The 17,410-nt window shown below is 49.6% G+C and overlaps 1 protein-coding gene across 1 annotated transcript in view; it reads right to left on the bottom strand.

Moving 5' to 3' along the window:
• The window catches only part of LOC144157019 (mitotic checkpoint serine/threonine-protein kinase BUB1-like), an 84,382-nt gene extending 69,423 nt beyond the window's left edge, over positions 1-14,959 (bottom strand). The window contains exons 1-4 of the mRNA XM_077688402.1: positions 14,857-14,959; positions 5,769-6,001; positions 5,478-5,660; positions 1,915-2,039 (exon numbers count right to left, since the gene is read on the bottom strand). Of these exons, the coding sequence (XP_077544528.1) occupies positions 1,915-2,039; positions 5,478-5,660; positions 5,769-6,001; positions 14,857-14,959 (644 nt within the window). The remainder of the gene's footprint in view (positions 1-1,914; positions 2,040-5,477; positions 5,661-5,768; positions 6,002-14,856) is intronic.
• Positions 14,960-17,410: the final 2,451 nt, after the last annotated feature.

Genomic DNA, 17,410 nt, shown 5'->3' with positions numbered 1-17,410 from the left:
AGAAGCGTGCGGGGTTTCGCGGCGGTGTCAGCAAGCAGAAAACAACTGCCCGGCCGTTTCTAGAGAAAGAGCGACAAAGAGGGGAGAGAGAGCCGTCACTTGCTCGTTCGGCAGTCGTCGGGCCCCCGCCAGCTCGTTCGTATCATCCGCCGGGCCGCGCAGGTCTGTTCGGAACAGCCGAAATTTTTCCCATTGCGAACAATGCAATTTCGCCGGGACTTCTCAGAAATTCGTATCATCCCGAAATTCGTATCACCCAGAATCGTATCATCGAGATTACACTGTATCTGCAATAGGAGGCGGCCTCTGAATACCGTAGTTTCGCACGTATAACCTGCCCCTGCATATAATCCGCACCCCCCTTTTAGCCCGCCAGAGGGGGGAAAAAAAACCTCTCTTATTGCCCACACACTTGATACAGAAAAGGCTGCACCAAAGCTACTGCTCAAGCGACGCATCACATACTATGTAGACAGAAAAAAGCGTATATTTAGCAAGTAGGATACACTGAATGCAAGGCGAAAGTCACAATTGATTCAGTGTCACTGCTCTCGCTAGAGCTATCACTTCAGCCGCAGTCCTCACTGTTGTACACAAGGTCTTCCTTGTCCTTGTATGATCTGTGCAATCACTGCCATGGAAGGCTTAGTGTTACTGCGTAGGAGCTTCACGGAACTATGCACATTGCCATGAAGCCGCACTAAAGGAAAAACCCTGTGTGTTATCCGCACTGCTACTTTGCCACTGAAATTTTCACATTTTCGGTGGGGGTTATACTTGCGAAAATACAGTATGTCAAAGTACTGACGCCATTCTATGATGCTACTGTGATTTCCAGTGCACAAAGATGTCCTTCACTTTCTGCTCAAGTGCCAATTATTTTGGAACGTTTAACTGTCCTAGCGAATTCGGTGGAATAAATGAATTCTACAGAGCACTGGCCAGTTCAATCAAAGCAAGGTTCCCTTTGTATGCCGAGGACAAGGAAGGATGCATGGGCATGTTTTTGGACCAACATTTCAAGTTCACAGTGTTCAAAACAGACGATGTGGTTAAAATACATGGTGCTTCACGATCAGGCATGATGTCCTCCTGTGGGTGCAACTAACCCAGCAGCTAGACAGCAAGAGCCAGAACAGTCTGCGCAGCCTTCATGCGACGTTTGGGATGCTTTTGATCTGGCAAATGGCCAAGCGGGAAATACAACCCTTCCTTCATCAGAATGGGAAATTGCTGCATATTCCGAGGAGACAGTGGTGAGAAAAAAAAGCGATTCATGTGGCTGGTAGCAGGCTGTGGTCTGCTTCAGGTACCCCAGTCTTGCAAAGCTTTCCCTCAAATACGTCGAGACACCAGACATTTCAGTGCCCAGTGAAAGGGCGCTTGCTGTGGCACGTGAACTGGTGTCGGCCAAAAGGGATTGCCCACTTCCCAACCACGTGAAAAAACAACTGATCTTCCAGCACAACGACTTGTATTGTTTGTGAAATATGGTGAAATAAATGTGTATTAGTCAAAAAAGCTGCTATATCTGATTATTCGATATTCGCACACACGTACTACGAAGACATCAGTGGGGTACCACTCATGGGCACAGTACCACACGTGCAGCTCCATGTCTACTGTCAGTTCCCTTCACACCACACACGTCCACTTCCAGCTTCAGAGCTAAACTCCACACTGCTTTCCTCGGATGACGTTAAAAATGGTTTATGGGTGTTTTCGTTTTGTTTGCGATGGGCAGCCAGCAGAACACCGAAGCTTAGAATTGACCCCCATGACATTATCCTCCCGTGATAGGAGCATTGGGACAAGCCTTGAACTATGACCAGGACTCGGCACAGGTCAAAGGTTAAAGGGCACTGCACAGGGCAGTATGGGCAATAACCCCCCCCCCACACACATGGGTGCTACCTGAGGTCTCCTGCTGTGGCTACAGAGAAGTGACGTTTGGAAGCCGGCATGGCGGGGTCCTCGAGAGGAGCAGCCCCCGAGGCGGGAGGCGGCGGGGCCACCTCTGGCTGCTGCCGGGCCCGCAACTGCAACGATCCAGAGCAGAGGGGATGAGCATGCCACTCCAGGCAATGCCGTGCTCTGCTCACCTTTCAAGGCTCGCTTGGCCCACGCCTCTCGGGTAAAAATTGCCAGATAGTGCAGAAGCACTCTCTCCACACATACACCTCTATGCACGCAGTGGCGGAGCCAGCGGGGGGGGGCCTGGGCTCCATCATCACAGAAAGAGTAACAACTGCGGTTCTACACACCATCATGTTTGATAAGAGTACGGATATCGCCCACGAATCGCAGTGAGCGTTGGTGTTGCGCTACGTGCATAACTGCGTACTCTGCGAGGACTTCCCTGAATTTATCGCTTTGAGAAAGCAATCTGTCAAGCACTCTGAGACAATGAATCAAAGTGGCCACGAGCCAACCATTAAAGGTAAAGATTTGGGGCGCACTGTTCGCACCGTCCTACAAAGCCAATGACCGAATTTAAAGAACTGTGTCAGAGTTGGGACAGATGGTCGTAGCACTATGGTGTCTGAAACAAAAGGAGCAGTAGCAGAGATTCAAAGTGTGCCGCATGCTCTAAGGTGCCCACGCTACAATCCCGCGCTTAATTTATCAATTTCAAGATCAACTGCAGTGTAAAATATCCTAATGCTGTCAGTGGAATAAAGGAAGCAAGTGCATTCTTCACAGCTTTGTCTAAAAGAATGAACTTCTCTAACAGATGCTTGGAGGGCAACTCACAGGATTCTGCAAAACCCAATGGGTTGAATGCCATGAATGTGTTCGGCAGTTCCGCAGCTCTCTCCCGAATTGTCGAAACGTTACATAACATTTCCCACTAGAGGGAACACTAGAGTGCCTCCAGAGTTGCAACACTTCTCCCTGCAATATCTCATAGCCACTTTGTTATTGCTTTGGTGGTCCTAAATGAACTTTTGGCACACACGTATCCGCTCAGCAAGGTGTTTCAAAAGCCATCGATAGACGTTAAGACAGCTCAAGACGTGGTACAGGACGCTCCGACAGTACTGCGAGAAAAGTGATGTCTGAGCAAAAGCAGATTTATGCCATTTTTCATGAGGCCAGTGCACTCGCTGAGGAGATTGGGACAGATCTTCAGCTGAAGTGCACATTGAAAAGACAGGCTTGCTCCCAAATTATGTCCACGAGTGACATTGCCACTTCAGACAAACTATCTAGATGCCTCTGTTGGACAATGTGATCGCGGACATCATCCAAACATTTCCATCTGAGACGCTGGATATATTCCAGCTGTTTTCTTTGGTGCCTTCTAATTTTGTGTACGCTAGTTGCATTTCCGGAGCTAGCCTGATTTGCGGCAGCCTTGCAATGAAGTACGGCTCAATTACCTGCATGCCTGAACAGGCTTTCCGCGTCGAGTACGACTTGTGGTTCACAAAGTGGCGCCGAGAAAAGGAATGCGGTGCGTGCATTTTGTCAACAGCCATTGAGGCCTTCAACGTTTGCAACATGGACATTTTTTTCAACTGTTCATACACTCATACTGCAGGGCCTGGTGATGCTGCCGATCAGCGTTGCGATCTCAGAAAGGTGCTTTTCAACTCTAGATTCGTAGACTGAATGCGTGCATTCGGTCCACCATGCATGAGCTAAGATAGATTGTTGAGACTTTATTTACTGTCTGCGTACCCGGACATTTTCGTCAACGTAAGTAGGGTAACTGAGCGATTGGCTCATGTTGGGAACCGCAGATTGCTGCTATCTCTGCAATCCATCTATAATCAGTCATGGGCATGTTACCGAAAAAAAGTTACCTAACCCAAAAAAGTAACTCTGTTACAGTTAAAGTTACCAATTTTCCAAAAGTAACTAGTTACAGTTACTGCAAAAGAGTAACGTCGTTACTTTTCCGTTACTGTATAAAACTAATAGCTAAATAGATTTGGCTCATTTAATAGAAACGTACGAAGGTATGCAGGTAGTAAAAATTACACGTAGCAAAGCTTACACGAAAGGAACCTAAAATGATGCACTCTCATGCCCAAACCAACAATCGTTGTGTACGCCTCATTTTTTTATTACGGAAGTTTTGCTATCCATCATAAGGAACTTTATTTTTGTTGCTGCACTCTCACTGTAAAAAATTTATTTGCGAATATCATTGTAGCATAGAGTTAGTTGTTTTTCAAAGTTGGAATGAGAGAGGCCGAACTTATATTATACCGAGCTGGATGACAACACAGCCGAAACAACCTTTCAATGTCATTAATTTATTTTCGCCTACAGTGCCGTTGCTTGACCGTCCCGCGTAGTGAGAGAATGGGAAAAGGGGGGGGCGGAGGTGGCGGACCGACGGAACGCCCTTGGAGGAAAGGGGAAACAGACGTGGGAGTACATCGGTTGTCGAGGTGTTTTTGAAAGATACTCAAAAAAAAGCGCTTCGTTAACTTTTTATTTCGTACTTGTGGCCGAAGACGGAGACCAATTAGAGCCATTGCCGAAGCGACGTTTGTCCGTGGGCCCTCCGAGTCGTTCTCCCGCCCCAACCCCCCGTCACCCCCATCCTCGGAATGAGAAGATATTTCCAAAGGGAATAGAAACGAAAATGAACGCTTTACTGTTTTCCCCTCCCCCTCCGCCCCCCTGGCCTCACAAAGGCGGATTTTACCATCTCGACCGGAAAAAACTGCTCTCACAATCCCAGCCTTCCACAGCAATCACGTCGCCGATCCCAGGAACCCCTCCCTTCGTTTGCTTTGAGGCGTAGGCCGAATGAAGCTCGCCCAAGTATTCCTTGCACCCAACATTCAAAAGCAGATGTAGCTACTGTTTTCGTTTCGGCCACAGCCCTCGAAAAGAAGTCGCGAGGCTTTCCAAGAACATTTCTTCATGCAGTGGCAGTGTGGTCAGACGTCCGGCCAAGATGCTGGCTGGTGTGAGGGCACTCGGGGGCCACCATCGTTAAGGTTGTCATATGTGTGGAGGGGCGTGAAATTTATTACTTCCTCGACCTCGTTCGAGCACTTGGTACAGCTGGATGAAGCCTCTAGACCAGGGGTCCCAAACGCGTGGTCCCAAATACGGCCAGGGGTCTCTAAAGCGCACAATGGTCGCAAGCAACTGCGACTTGTGAATCGAACACTCCACAGTTCGCACAGGGCTGGACGAGCGCGAGGCCGCCGAGAGACTCCCCACGGCGTTTTATAACCCTGCAAACAGGGCTGCACGTCGCTAATGAGAAAGCGACACCCTGACCGGAGTTTTCCAGGCTTCCGCGAAAGTGCAAAGGTTTCAGTGCGTTGTGCAGCGTTTGTGGGTGTTTGTTTTCCTGTTCGCCTTTGTGTCAAACACTTTTACTGCACTCCAGATGTGGCGAAAATGGTACAGCCGTGCGTCGGACTATAGGTCGTGGCCAAAGAAGGTTCGGCGTTGGATCGCCCTTCTTTGGGGACGCCTGTGGCAGCAAAGTCCATCGGCGTGACCATGCACTGCGCCGCATCACCATCTTCTTCCTCGGCCAGAAGAGCGGACGCAGCCGCCGCTCTGTCAGCGCAGCGCACAAGCTCGTTGGCGAGCTCGGCGCCACTCGGCGAGGTAGCGGGGGCACCATTCGACGAGGCAGCGGGATGCTGAGGGAGCTCCCTCACAGCAGCTGCCATCGCAACCTGTCCAGCGGAGGTAGCAAGGGGCCGGTAATGCACAGGAGAGCTCACGTGGGAGTGTGACCTGGCCTATCGTGTTCTGCCGATCTGCGCAGCCTGTGACATTGTCACCCCTTGCGGAGCATCGCTGGTCTGGTTGCAGCGCTTGGGAATGGGGGCACGCGCATTGGCCGCCGTCTCTGGGTCCACTGTTGAAATGTCACCAGCTCTATCCTCGGCGTACTCTTGTTCTTCCCCCGAACCGTCGGCGGGTTCTCGGCCGCGTTTTTTTGGCGGCGCAGAGTCCATGCTGACCACCTGGTCGTCTGCATCGGCATCGAGAGGGCTGTGCTGCGTTTCGACGCCTGCACAGTAGTCGCCAGACGTAACCAGGGAGGGCGTGGTGGTCGATCATACAGCACCGAGAGGGAGAGGTCTCCTGCCCCGAGCTTGCAGCAGCTCAATGGCGCGTGCATGGCTGGCCAGGATATCACTGCACCTGGCTAAGAGGAGTTCTAGGCTGCGTGCACAGTCGATGCTGCTGGTTCGGCGGTGTTGCACCACTTGGCGGCGTACCTCAACAGGCACGAATGTCATTGTTAACGGCAGGCTATTTTGAGGCAGTCTGTGGCTGGTCAAGCTTGCTCCTTGCGTGGGCATGCCGATGCACCGAAGATGAGCTTCTTTGGTGGCACGAGGGGTTTCTTCGGTGGTGAGAGCGCGTGCTTCAGCTGGAGATGCATCGGCGGCACGTGGCGACAGCGGCGATCGCACCGTTGCCATGGCACCGAATTCGAACTCCTTGGTTAGGATTGGCAAATCCCGGGCATGACTACGCCTTCGGAGACATGGTTCCCAACGTGTATGCGGTCAAATGTGACAAATGATGGATCAGAATGATCCTGAAGACTTGCCGAATAGAGCAGACCGGGTGGTTCAGGTCCCAGGGTCGGTGGCCTGGAGCGATGAGCATAGATTGCAGAGCTCGGCCCCATAACCACCCCGAGGCAGTCATTCTCACGGACTCCAGGACTGCCCTGCTGCGGCTGCAAGCGGCCGATCAACCCACCAACAGCAGCGGCTACCCGGAGCGCTCCCTTGCAACCAAGCTGCGCACTGTGGCCTCCCGAGGCTGCGACCTGCGACTCTACTGGCTGCCAGGCCACAGTGGCGTCCGGGGCAACGAAGACGCTGACGCCCGCGCCAGGGAGGCCCACCAGGAGGGCACCCCAGTCTCCCAAGACGTCACCGCGTTCAACGAGGCCCGCACTGCCCTGACCCGCATTGTGCAGACGATGAACCCCGACCCTCGGGTGGTGAGCGGCCTGGCGCCCAGACCGTTGCCCGCACGCATCAGCAGGGACGCCCGCTGCCCGCTTCTCCGCATGCGGCTCAACTGCTGCAATGTGGTGGAGCGTCTGCACCAACACGGGCGCAAGGACTCCCCTACATGTGCAGACTGTTCCAAACTGGAGACGCTCGAGCACCTACTCTGCTTCTGCCCCCACCACGCGGGGCAGAGAGCAGAGCTCCACCGAGCGCTCCAGCGTCGAGGCCTTCCCAGCGGAGGACCTTCTGTTCCCGAAGGGGCCCGCGGCAACCCAACGGAAAGTCTTCTCTTATCTGCTCCACTTCCTGGAGACGACCGGTCTTACGCAACGGCTGTAGCCCGGAGTGCAGTGATTGACTGATGTGCCCGGACTGACAGCTTTCTAGGACTGACCGCTCTCTTTATACCTTTCTCTTTCTTTCTCTCTTTCTACTTTATCCTATCACTCCCCCTCTACTTCCCTTCCCCTGCACTGGGTTGTATGCAGGTGAGCTCCCTGCCGAGCTCAAAATATCCCCAGTGAATTTCCTTTCCTTTTCCCGTCGCAAACCACAACCACCACCACAACTATAGGTCGTGGCGCGTCAACATGCATCTACGTGCGCTTAGGCGCGTGTCGCAGCGTTATTTATGGCCTGGGTGAGAGCGATGTCGCGCTGTGACTGCAGCTTAGACTTAGAAACTTCGAGCCCTTAGTAGACCGCGTGGGACACCATGCACACGTGCACGCCTAAACATTTCTAGTCCAGGGCCCGTTTGCCCGTACGCATAAGTTCCCGATTAAAGGGGTCCTGAAATACCTTCCGCCGATGCGTGGATGTACATGTAACCAAATAAAGCAATGTATTAGCAATCTCCTCCCGCAAGAATTTTGTTGAAGCGATGAGTATTAGCTGAGAAATCGTAAATCAAAAACCGCGCATTATCGTCGCGCCGCGTTTCCTCCTCGTTTCAACTTACTCTCCGCTGTTGACGGCGAGCGAGCCTTCCCTCCCATGATGCTGCGCTCCTCGGCGGTGACGTACTTCCGCTATTGTGCTGCTCACACAGCCGTCTGCTACGGGCAAGCTTTGTTGACACCATGAATCCGGCACTCCGCTCAAGGCTGGAAAAGCGAACGAAAAATCTGGCCGCATGTGTGCGGCGGCCTGGCCTTGCCCTTTCGCGGTGTACGTTGCTGCAGAACTTTGCTATCGGCGGCACGCGACTCTTTATCGGCGGCGAACTCGCAGCCGCACGGGGAGGATCCTGCGCTCGCTCCCTTGGATGCACAGCGCACTGTTTATCCAAAAAGCGCCGTATCAGATGTGGCCCCGCTGGTGCAGGGTCTTATTTTGTGGCGGTGGTAATTCCTGGCGGCGGCATGTGAAAAAGACATTTTAAACTGATACAGAACCCGTGCACAAAACGCAGTTCAGCTTGGGGCGACGCGTGGTGGAGAGCGGCAACGTTGGCAAAACATGTTCCGCCGCGGCTCTGAGCTGTCTAGCGCTGGAGAGAGCACCATTTCTTTGACAATATCAAACATCGGTTGCCCTGGCAACAAGGCACAAACCGCTCTAGAAGTCAGTTACGGTTGCGTGATCCCGGTTCAGCTTGGGGCCCCACCTCGCGGCATATGGGCACTGCAGGCATACTACTCACTCTCATTTGGAAGTGCGAGATGCGTTTGGCATTACAGGAGGCGATGGTGTGTGTGTTGTGGACGCCTTTGTTTCGCGATGAAATGCGACGTTGTGCTTCTGCGGGTGGACAGTGCTTCCCATGGTCTGCATTATCTTTCTCCAGCAGCGTACGACTCAACCTCGCATGGTGTATGTGCAGTGTGCGTGGGTAAAAGCCATCTCGGCTTGTGCGCCAGAGTTAAGTGACTTGCTGTTCGTCCCCGCCAACCGCGCGCGAGGTGAGTGCCGAATTTACGAGGGGCAGGAGGAGGCAACCCATCGTCTGTCAATCGCGGTTCGGACTTGCAACGCATGTTGTGACGTTGTGTTCGTTCGAAACACATCTCTGGATTGTTTGGAAGTTGAATAAAATGTATGCGTCAAACCCGGGCATTCGGCTCAGGGCGTTCTCTGCGATTGCAAGAAAGAAGTGCCACGGGGCTTCAACGCTTTCTTTATGGAACGTACTTAAGAGAATATTCATGTCGTGTTATGGCCCTGTTGCATTCAATACGAACGGTTAAGCGTTTGTTTACACTTGTTTCGTTTGTCGTAAAATGTCCAAGCACTCCGGCACTCCGCTGGCAGATCAGCCGGCGAGCCGACGCTGAGCAGACGACTCATCTCTTGGCGGAAGTGCGTGAAAAAGCCGCCCAATAGCAGGATGTCTAGCTCATGACGAACATCTCGGAATCGATGATGTAGACATGTGAAGATGGCGGCGTCCAAAAACACGAAGGAAAGGGTGAGAAAAAAGCGACAAACTTTGCAACAAAAGTGTGAGCTTTCCGCTGCGCGTAAAAGAGTAATACTTGGCACAGATGATGTTGACGACCCAATCTAACGACTGCGCTAGTCAATTTAGTGTGCTCAAAACGCCTTTCAGGGCCCCTTTAAGTTCCCGCTTACGAATAAGACGCCAATAAGTCGAAGTCGGCCAAGGCAAATAAGCCGGTTGCCAGAAAACCCGATGGAAACACTACCTTAACAGAGCGTTTGTATCAGTTTCGGCCAAACGACTTAGTACCTAGACAGCGCTAAAGTCGTAGTTGAGAACCTATTCCCACACTTATCGCGTTCTGGCAAACGGGCCCAGATGTTTTTCACCCATGCGAAGGGAGTAAGCTGGCACAGATGAAGTAGACGAAGGTTCTGCGGAAGAAAGGCCGAAAAAGTGAAACGCGCCAACCGTATATCGGTTGTTAATGAGTGTTGCTGTTGGATAATTTTTTATAGAAATAAAGTAACTGTAACGATATTTCTCGTTACAGTTACTCCAAAAAAAGTAACAGTGTTACAGTTACAGGTTACTGAAAAAAGTAACTAGTTACCGGTAATGCGTTACTAGTACTTAGTTACTGCCCAAGACTGTCTATAATGGAAGAGCAAATGGCTGTAGGCTGACTGCTGTTATCTTTGTAATCCATCTATAAGGGAAAAACGAATGGCTGAAGATTGACTTTCTTCTGTCTGGTGCGATAGTTTATGCCTCTTTATTCATCATTCACATCAATCATTTGTTTCTGTAGAAGCTGAGAAATTTATTTGAAGTGTTTATTTAGGCCCAGTATACACCTTACACCTTCACTTTATGCTGTGTGGTGCTTAAAGGAGCCATGAAGAGAAAACACAAGTTTGGTTCATTCAAAAGATTGTCTCGTTAGAATCATACTGACACCACTTTTAAAACGTAAACTTCGCTCAAATAAGCTACATAATTAGGAAAAACGGGAATGGTCATGCGACCCACCAGCTCATTTCCCGCAACAGAACCTGTGATGTCACATGGGCTAAGCTCTGCGATTGGCGGAGGCTGGCAGAAGCAGACGCAAATTAGGTAGAGCTTACAAACTAGACGAACGAGCGATTTGCGCTTAAATTTAGGGCACATTCTTTACAAAGCAAAAAGAATGATGGGACAAACAGTGGAAGTTACGAAAGCACATGTAAACATAGAAGTACTGATACGTTCTGCTGTTCGTACTGTGCACAGCATGCTTTGGTTTAGCTGCACAGCACTACGGGGCTTGGGGTTGTCTCAGACGACACTGGCCGATTGACGCAAGCAACGGTGTCTTACGTGACCCCATTTGTCGAGCGAGCACTGTTTCAGGGAACAAATATTTTCTCCCAGAACAAAAACAAGCCAGGTTTAAATGCGGGCAAAAACAAACCAAACGCTTGCCACGGTATGGTGGCGCCATCTAGGTGACGGAACGTAAAGAAACGCGGGAACAAACCAACACCGCTGTACAGGGTGGAGACAACCTTTGAACGGTCCCGTGCCGCCGCAATTGGGCCAACGGGCTCAACGCGTTATTCTTTTCGTTTCCCACGAGACCTAGCAACGCGAAACAGACAATATGATTCAAACTTCTTCAGTAAACCGCGTTGCGGCGATAATTTTAGCGCGGTTTTGACACAATGACTTGCTTCGGCGGCGAGCGAGCAACCGAACATGGCGGCGCCAGCGTTATGTGTCTCTACCCTGTACGGCGGATGCGTGAATGAAGGTACTCTAGGCTGCAGAGTGGTCGGTTCCCGTGATGTCACTTGGGGCCACGAAAACGCACGATTGAGCGGGAAAATCAAAATTTTAACCTAATTTTTTTTAATTTCTCAGTGAATAAAGCACCGTTTGTATTCGGACAAGCGCTGGGGGCACTATTAAACACGAAATCTTTCGAATAAAACCAACTTGCATTTTCTCTTCATGGCTGACACGTACTGACACGAAATTTCAAAGCTGAGATAACTATGTAAAACGCTTCCTTTTTATCAGGAGATATCTCCCAGCAAGTTTCAACAGCAACCGTTCAGCGAAACATATTTAAAATCCATTTTAATCTTCGCCCGCACGAGAAAGCCCAGAGCGGGCCGACGTGACATCATCCGCTACGTGCCCCAAACTGCCGACTTCGGGGCTCCCGTGACGAAGCCGACGCGCTGGCTGTGGTTGGCGCGCGCTGCTCGGGCGTGTGTACACGTCATGGTTTTGGGACTGACGTCATGCTGCCCGGGCCTGTGGGGACGGCGAAGACCTCGGCCGGTCAGGGCGCGCGCGTGCGCTCGCTCGCGCGCGCTTCCAGAGAGGCAGCGATACGGCAAGAATGGTGACGCCATGTGATACATGCTGTCATGGAGGCCGCTCGGCGTTTTTTTGTCGAAACCGAAACTGGCACGAATAATCGACGCCGCAAATGAATGTTTACGCTGCGCTCGACCGTCTAATCTGTCATTCTATGATTAGTGGGCTGGTAGGCACGCATAGCAGCAAAAAAAACGTAACATAAAAATTTCGTGTCAGTACTCCTAAGGTATGTCATATACCTTACTGGAATTTTTTGTTTGCGTTTTTTTGGCGTTGTGGTTCAGTCGCCGAAGCTCCTTTTGCACTGAATAAAGTACCAGAACAATGCATACTGACACTTTTCTGCTTTCTGCATGACATTTACAGATGCAGAAAGCATCTCCAAATGTCATGCAGGAGCATCCCCCCCTCCCCTTTCTGATGCCACCCTGTATTCTCCCCTGTATGCATGCTTCTATTGCTAGGAGGGCCCCAGGGCCTTCCATTGAACACCCCCAGTTTTCGGACGGACAGACACTTCTAGGAGGAGTCATGAAGGAATGCTCACACATTACAGAAAAGGGGGACTCAGAGAGGGTTTGAATATAATACGCAGCCTGCAGACAACCGTAACAACTTTGGCCGGCAATACAGATGGCGGCAACATTTGTGCCACATCTGCAGAGAAACCCTTTGAACCACTACAGCGGCATGCTATCTGGCACCCTGCTGTAGATGCACTTGTTAGCAATTGTCACAGATATCACCGCTGCTCATCAGCGTCTTCCCGACACAAACTTCCCGACGTGGTGCCCATATTGTTTGTCGACACCAAAGTTGCGCATAGCTGCAGGTTTTTCTGCTACTCAACATATGCAGCTACATTAACTCTTCCGCTACCGCGCCTATTTAAAAACAATCAATTTGATCGATACTTTGGGAGCGCCTTTTCATAGCGTTCCACGCGTTGCTCAAACAAGTAAAGCTGTTCGGAGTTAGATCAGAAAATGGCCTTTCAAAATCAGTTTTCTTTTCATTTTTGCAATGGAAACGTGATTTTTGACACGCTTTTCAATCACCTGGGTGTGGAAAAGGGGCGTGGTGTGGGCGTGGTCATCGCGCGTCACTGCTACCAATGAAGAATGCGTGCCACTCGTAATTACTCTGCACCAGCGTTTGTTTTTTGCTATCAGGGCGTGAATGGTGAACCAGCAAACGATTTTCAATCGTCAGGTTCGCGCTCTGACAGCAATAATCCCAGAAATCGGCTGAAAATGTCAAGCAGTGTCTGGTTGCCAAGCTACTTTATGATTTTAGGCAGTTTTATTGCCTTTGCACACGTTGTTCTAAGTTCTGTGGTAGTTCTATACCCCATGACCATTCACGAACAGTTTACAACAGTTTCGGTTCCGTTCCTGCATCGCGAAATTCATATTTAGCGCTACTACGCAGTTACCCAACTTCAAGGCAACCTGCCATAGCGCCTGGAGCGTCTGCGACTGATCCTCGAGCAAAGCACGCCGCTCCTGATTTCCCCCCACCCTAACTCGATTTCTGCGATAAAAAACTCCAGATGCAGCAGCAGCAAGTAAAAAGATCACACCCAGTACCTAGACATCTGTTCCGCCGAGGACAGCGCTTCAAACCGGCCTTACACTGCCAGCTGTTCGCCTTCCAGTTTCGTTTCCATGCGAGGGTATATCCGGGTGTCTAGTGTTGCTGCTTAGTTGAACTGTCTATTCCGATGGAGTCTCTGATAGCTCCGATAGGTTTTTGCACGGTTTCATTTGAAAACTGTTAGGTGGCGCTGCAATAGAGGAGACCATATTGTCAGGAGCTGCACAGAGATACGGCCACCGCGGGGTGAGGGGGAAACGACGCTGGCGGAGGCTTTGGGATTTGGGGCGAGGGGGAACCTCAACTTCAAGGCCATAGAGGTGACGAAGAGGCGACTGGAGTGGTGGTGGAGGAAAAGCAGGGAAGGGATGGGTACGCAGGTGGAGTAATCAGGCAGACGAGAATTTAGAACAGCGAGGGGAGAAAAAAGGGGGGTGGGGGCGATGAGTTTAAAACAGAAAAGAGGGAGAGATGGGAGGGAGGAAGCAAATCTATAGGTTAACCTGGGAGTAGGGCATGTAAACGTAATAAAACAGGCAAGTCGGTTGCTGACAACGTTTTTAGATTACCTAATCTAAAAACGTTGGTTGCTGACAACCGACGCCCCGATTCAAAGGGAAAGCCACTAATCATCATCATCATCATCATCGTTGCGCTGATCTTTTTCATCGCGCAACTCCTACTCGGCCAAAGATCACAGGGCACGATTCTAGCACATCGTACCTGATTTTTGCGAGCAAGGCTACAATTGTGAGTAAGGAGATGATAATAAAGCTCAGCTTCATGTTTTCAGAGATAACTGACCGTGAACGTCAACAAGCATCAACCACGGCGTTCTGTTTTCCACTTCATGCATGTTTTTTTCCGCATCGCGTCCTTGTCCCAAATATTGTGTTCGCTGTAAATGCAAAGTCCGTCATTGACAAGACGTTTTACGTTATGTGGGGGCAAATTGGTGCCTCTGGTAATGTCAAACCACCAGACTTATTCCAGAAAACCACCCGAAATTGCACATTTTGAATTGGAGGTTCGGCTTCACCCCATGACACGAGCACCGTGCGTGCTAACATTTTTTTTTATATCTGCCAAACTGTTCTGCGCAAGTCGACATTTTTTCCAGGGCGTGTTTCTGAAATGTTTCCCTACAAAATTTATATTCTAATTTTTTTCTACTACCGGTGGTTTGATATACACAACTCCTTTTTTAACATTTTTTTTGACAACTTGACAAAAATTTTGATTTTGATTTTTTTTTCACAACTATGATATATAAAAACATTTATAAAACTGGTGTTATTTGAAAGACCGTTAAATAATCTGCATTTTTTGTTCCTGTAATTAGTGCCTAACCAATTTTTTTAGCAGGAAAAAAATGTTTTCTTGGACCCCTAAAAATTGGTCAATTTTCCGGCGGTAGCGAAAAAGTTAAAGCCCGAACGTAGCATCAGCCCTAGCTAGCACCGTTTCGGAGCTCTTTCTGGGTCTGAGCTCTTTCTGAACGCGAGAGTTCCCCACATCTGCACACTGACCCAAGCCCACCTACCGGTTTTGGTCCGCCGGGTAGCTGCTGCTCCCCCTGCGTGGCTGCTGGGGCACCTGCGATAGCCACCGCTTGCACCATGGCGGTCAGGCCGCCCACCATGAAGTCTTCGCCCACCAAAGGCGCCCCCGTGGTGAGAGGTGTCAAAGTCACCTGCGCGTTTGCACAGCCCCCCCCCCCCCCCCCCCCCCAGGCTACAGACACGGCCTCATAGCATTCCAACAAAGCTTGACACTAAAGAAGGCCCCAGTGCAATCCTACCAAACCCTCACAGGCACAATCTCTTTTTAATTTACTTCACGTAAAATAGTAACACATTTTACCTTCCAGGATACTTCTATTTTCGTGCGTATCACCCACACCAGTAATGAAAAATTTTATAGAGACTGAAGCCATAAATGGTGTCCAATTAGCCTGCCGCATTAAAATAAAGAACACATAGGTACCAACTTGAGCTTTCCTTGGCCCATTTTTTGAAATGAGGAGTGTGTTTGGAAGGTGTTTCCCTAAAATTATCCTCGTCGCCATCTTGCCAATGTCAGCTACGACAACATACTGGAAAGTCTGCAGGGCTAGAGCTAGTGGAGTGATAGCATGTTCAAATTGCACAACCTGGGCATGAACAAAACAAACCATGATATAAGTAAATTCTTTTTAAAGGCCAACTGTGCTCAAATTTCACCTTGGCCAAATTTACTTTGAATGTCCGGTACGTACAACCAAACCAACTGAGACATGACTGGTAGCCCCGTGAAATGAATTGCTAATTAGTTGGAGACGTTTACAATAGCTCCGTCACAGGCTATGCTGCACCTGCCGGTGGATAACGCAAACAGCCATGAAGCGGAAGTGACAAGGCGGCCGGCCGTGCACTTTTTCCTATGGCCAGTCAGGAGAACTGGTCGGGCTCCACTGGGTGCGCTTCTCCTATAGCGGCTGCGGAAGGGGAAGCGTTGCGCGCAGGTTTTCTTCATCCGGCCTGCCGCATAGACCACTCGCCCACTTGCTGGAACGTCCCTTCACCCCGGCCGCAATGACCGTGGTCTCCTCAATGTCGTTTCGAAAATCTCCGATTTTTTATGGTTGTTTGCGCCGTGAATACACATATTCCAGCTGTCATATTTTGTATCTTGCAGTCTTTTTACGCAGACTATTCGAAAATAACATTTTCAGGAGGTTGAAATTTTGAGTGCAGTTGGCCTTTAAGGCTTACACAGCATAAAAACACACTGCTAAACAGTGAGACATCATTATGGAAGTAGGCATGGCACCCAGTCATTAAAGATAGACTTTATGATGATGATGGTTGGATTTTTTTTGGCACAAGGCCAGTTGGGGCAAAGAGTGCCCAACAAAAGTAGATACAAAAAAAAAAGAAACCATTAGACCTGTGAGTCAGAATAATGGTAAAATCAATAAAAGGCAATGGTGATGGCTGGTGCATAGGGCCAGTTTTGATTATGCACGATAGGAAGTGAGGTGTAAAAAGTTAACATCTGACAAATACTTCAAAGCGCATTTGAAAGCAGCCATGGCATCGTCACCAAAAAAACCAAAATGGGTGGAGTGGAATGTATTGTCGGTACAGTTGGGGAAAGTTTGTGTCGTGCTGTACTGAGTGCCTTGCATGCGATTAGTATGTGGACCACGGATAGGCCCTCCCCACACCTGTTGCACAGGGGTCGTGAAGAGCCAGTGAGCAGGTGTGAGCGTGTCACGCGTGTGGCCTATCCGCAATCTAGCCAAGGCGACTTCTGTGTACCTGCTGCTTGTGTCAGTGGTGTATTGTCCCAAGTGTGGATTAATTAAATGTAGTTTGTTGTCTGTCTGTGTACTCCAGTCTGTTTGGCGTTTTGCGAAGTTTTGTCTGATGTACGGCTTGATGTCAGTGTAGGGTACTGTTGTTATGTCAACTGTGCCTTGCAGTGCAGCACCGGCAGCCTCATTACCAACAATTCCAGAGTTCCCTGGAATCCAGCATAGTTATTTCCATGTTAGAGGTCTATGCAGATACAATAGCTTAAAAAAAAAGAATTATTATAGTTTTTAGATCGCTTTTCTAGATGACAAAGAATGTAAAACACTAAGGGAGTCGCATACACAATAGAATTTGGTATTTGGTGTTGGATAATTTGATGTAAGATCATTAATATGCCGTGTGCTTCTGCCATGAAAATACTGTTATGGACATTCATCTTTTTATAGACACGAAAGTTCTCTCAGTGCGCAGCAAAAGACACAGCGATAACAGTCTTTGACGCATCACTATAAAATTCTTCACACCGGTACTTATCCTCCAAAATCGCAATTCTTGGTGCTATGTTTTTATCAAGCCGTGTAAAAGACAGGGCACACGACACAGGGAGGAGATTCCATGGTGGCATAAAATTGATGATGGGTGTCTTGTGTATGTCTATAAAGGGGACCTTGAGCTCAGGAGCTTCCTCTTTCATCCTAAGTGAGAAAGGCAAAGAAAAAGGGTTCTGTTGAGGATGTATTATTAATGGTGGAATTAAAAGGATGGTGAGTCATAGCCATGATTTTTGAGGCATA

Source organism: Haemaphysalis longicornis, unplaced genomic scaffold (assembly GCF_048455015.1).
Source record: "Haemaphysalis longicornis isolate Haplotype H1 unplaced genomic scaffold, Haemaphysalis longicornis Haplotype H1 scaffold_1, whole genome shotgun sequence".
In the NCBI taxonomy this organism is placed as follows: Eukaryota; Metazoa; Arthropoda; class Arachnida; order Ixodida; family Ixodidae; genus Haemaphysalis; species Haemaphysalis longicornis.
Note: the sequence above shows the minus strand (reverse complement) of the source record. Positions and strands in the feature narration are given on the sequence as shown.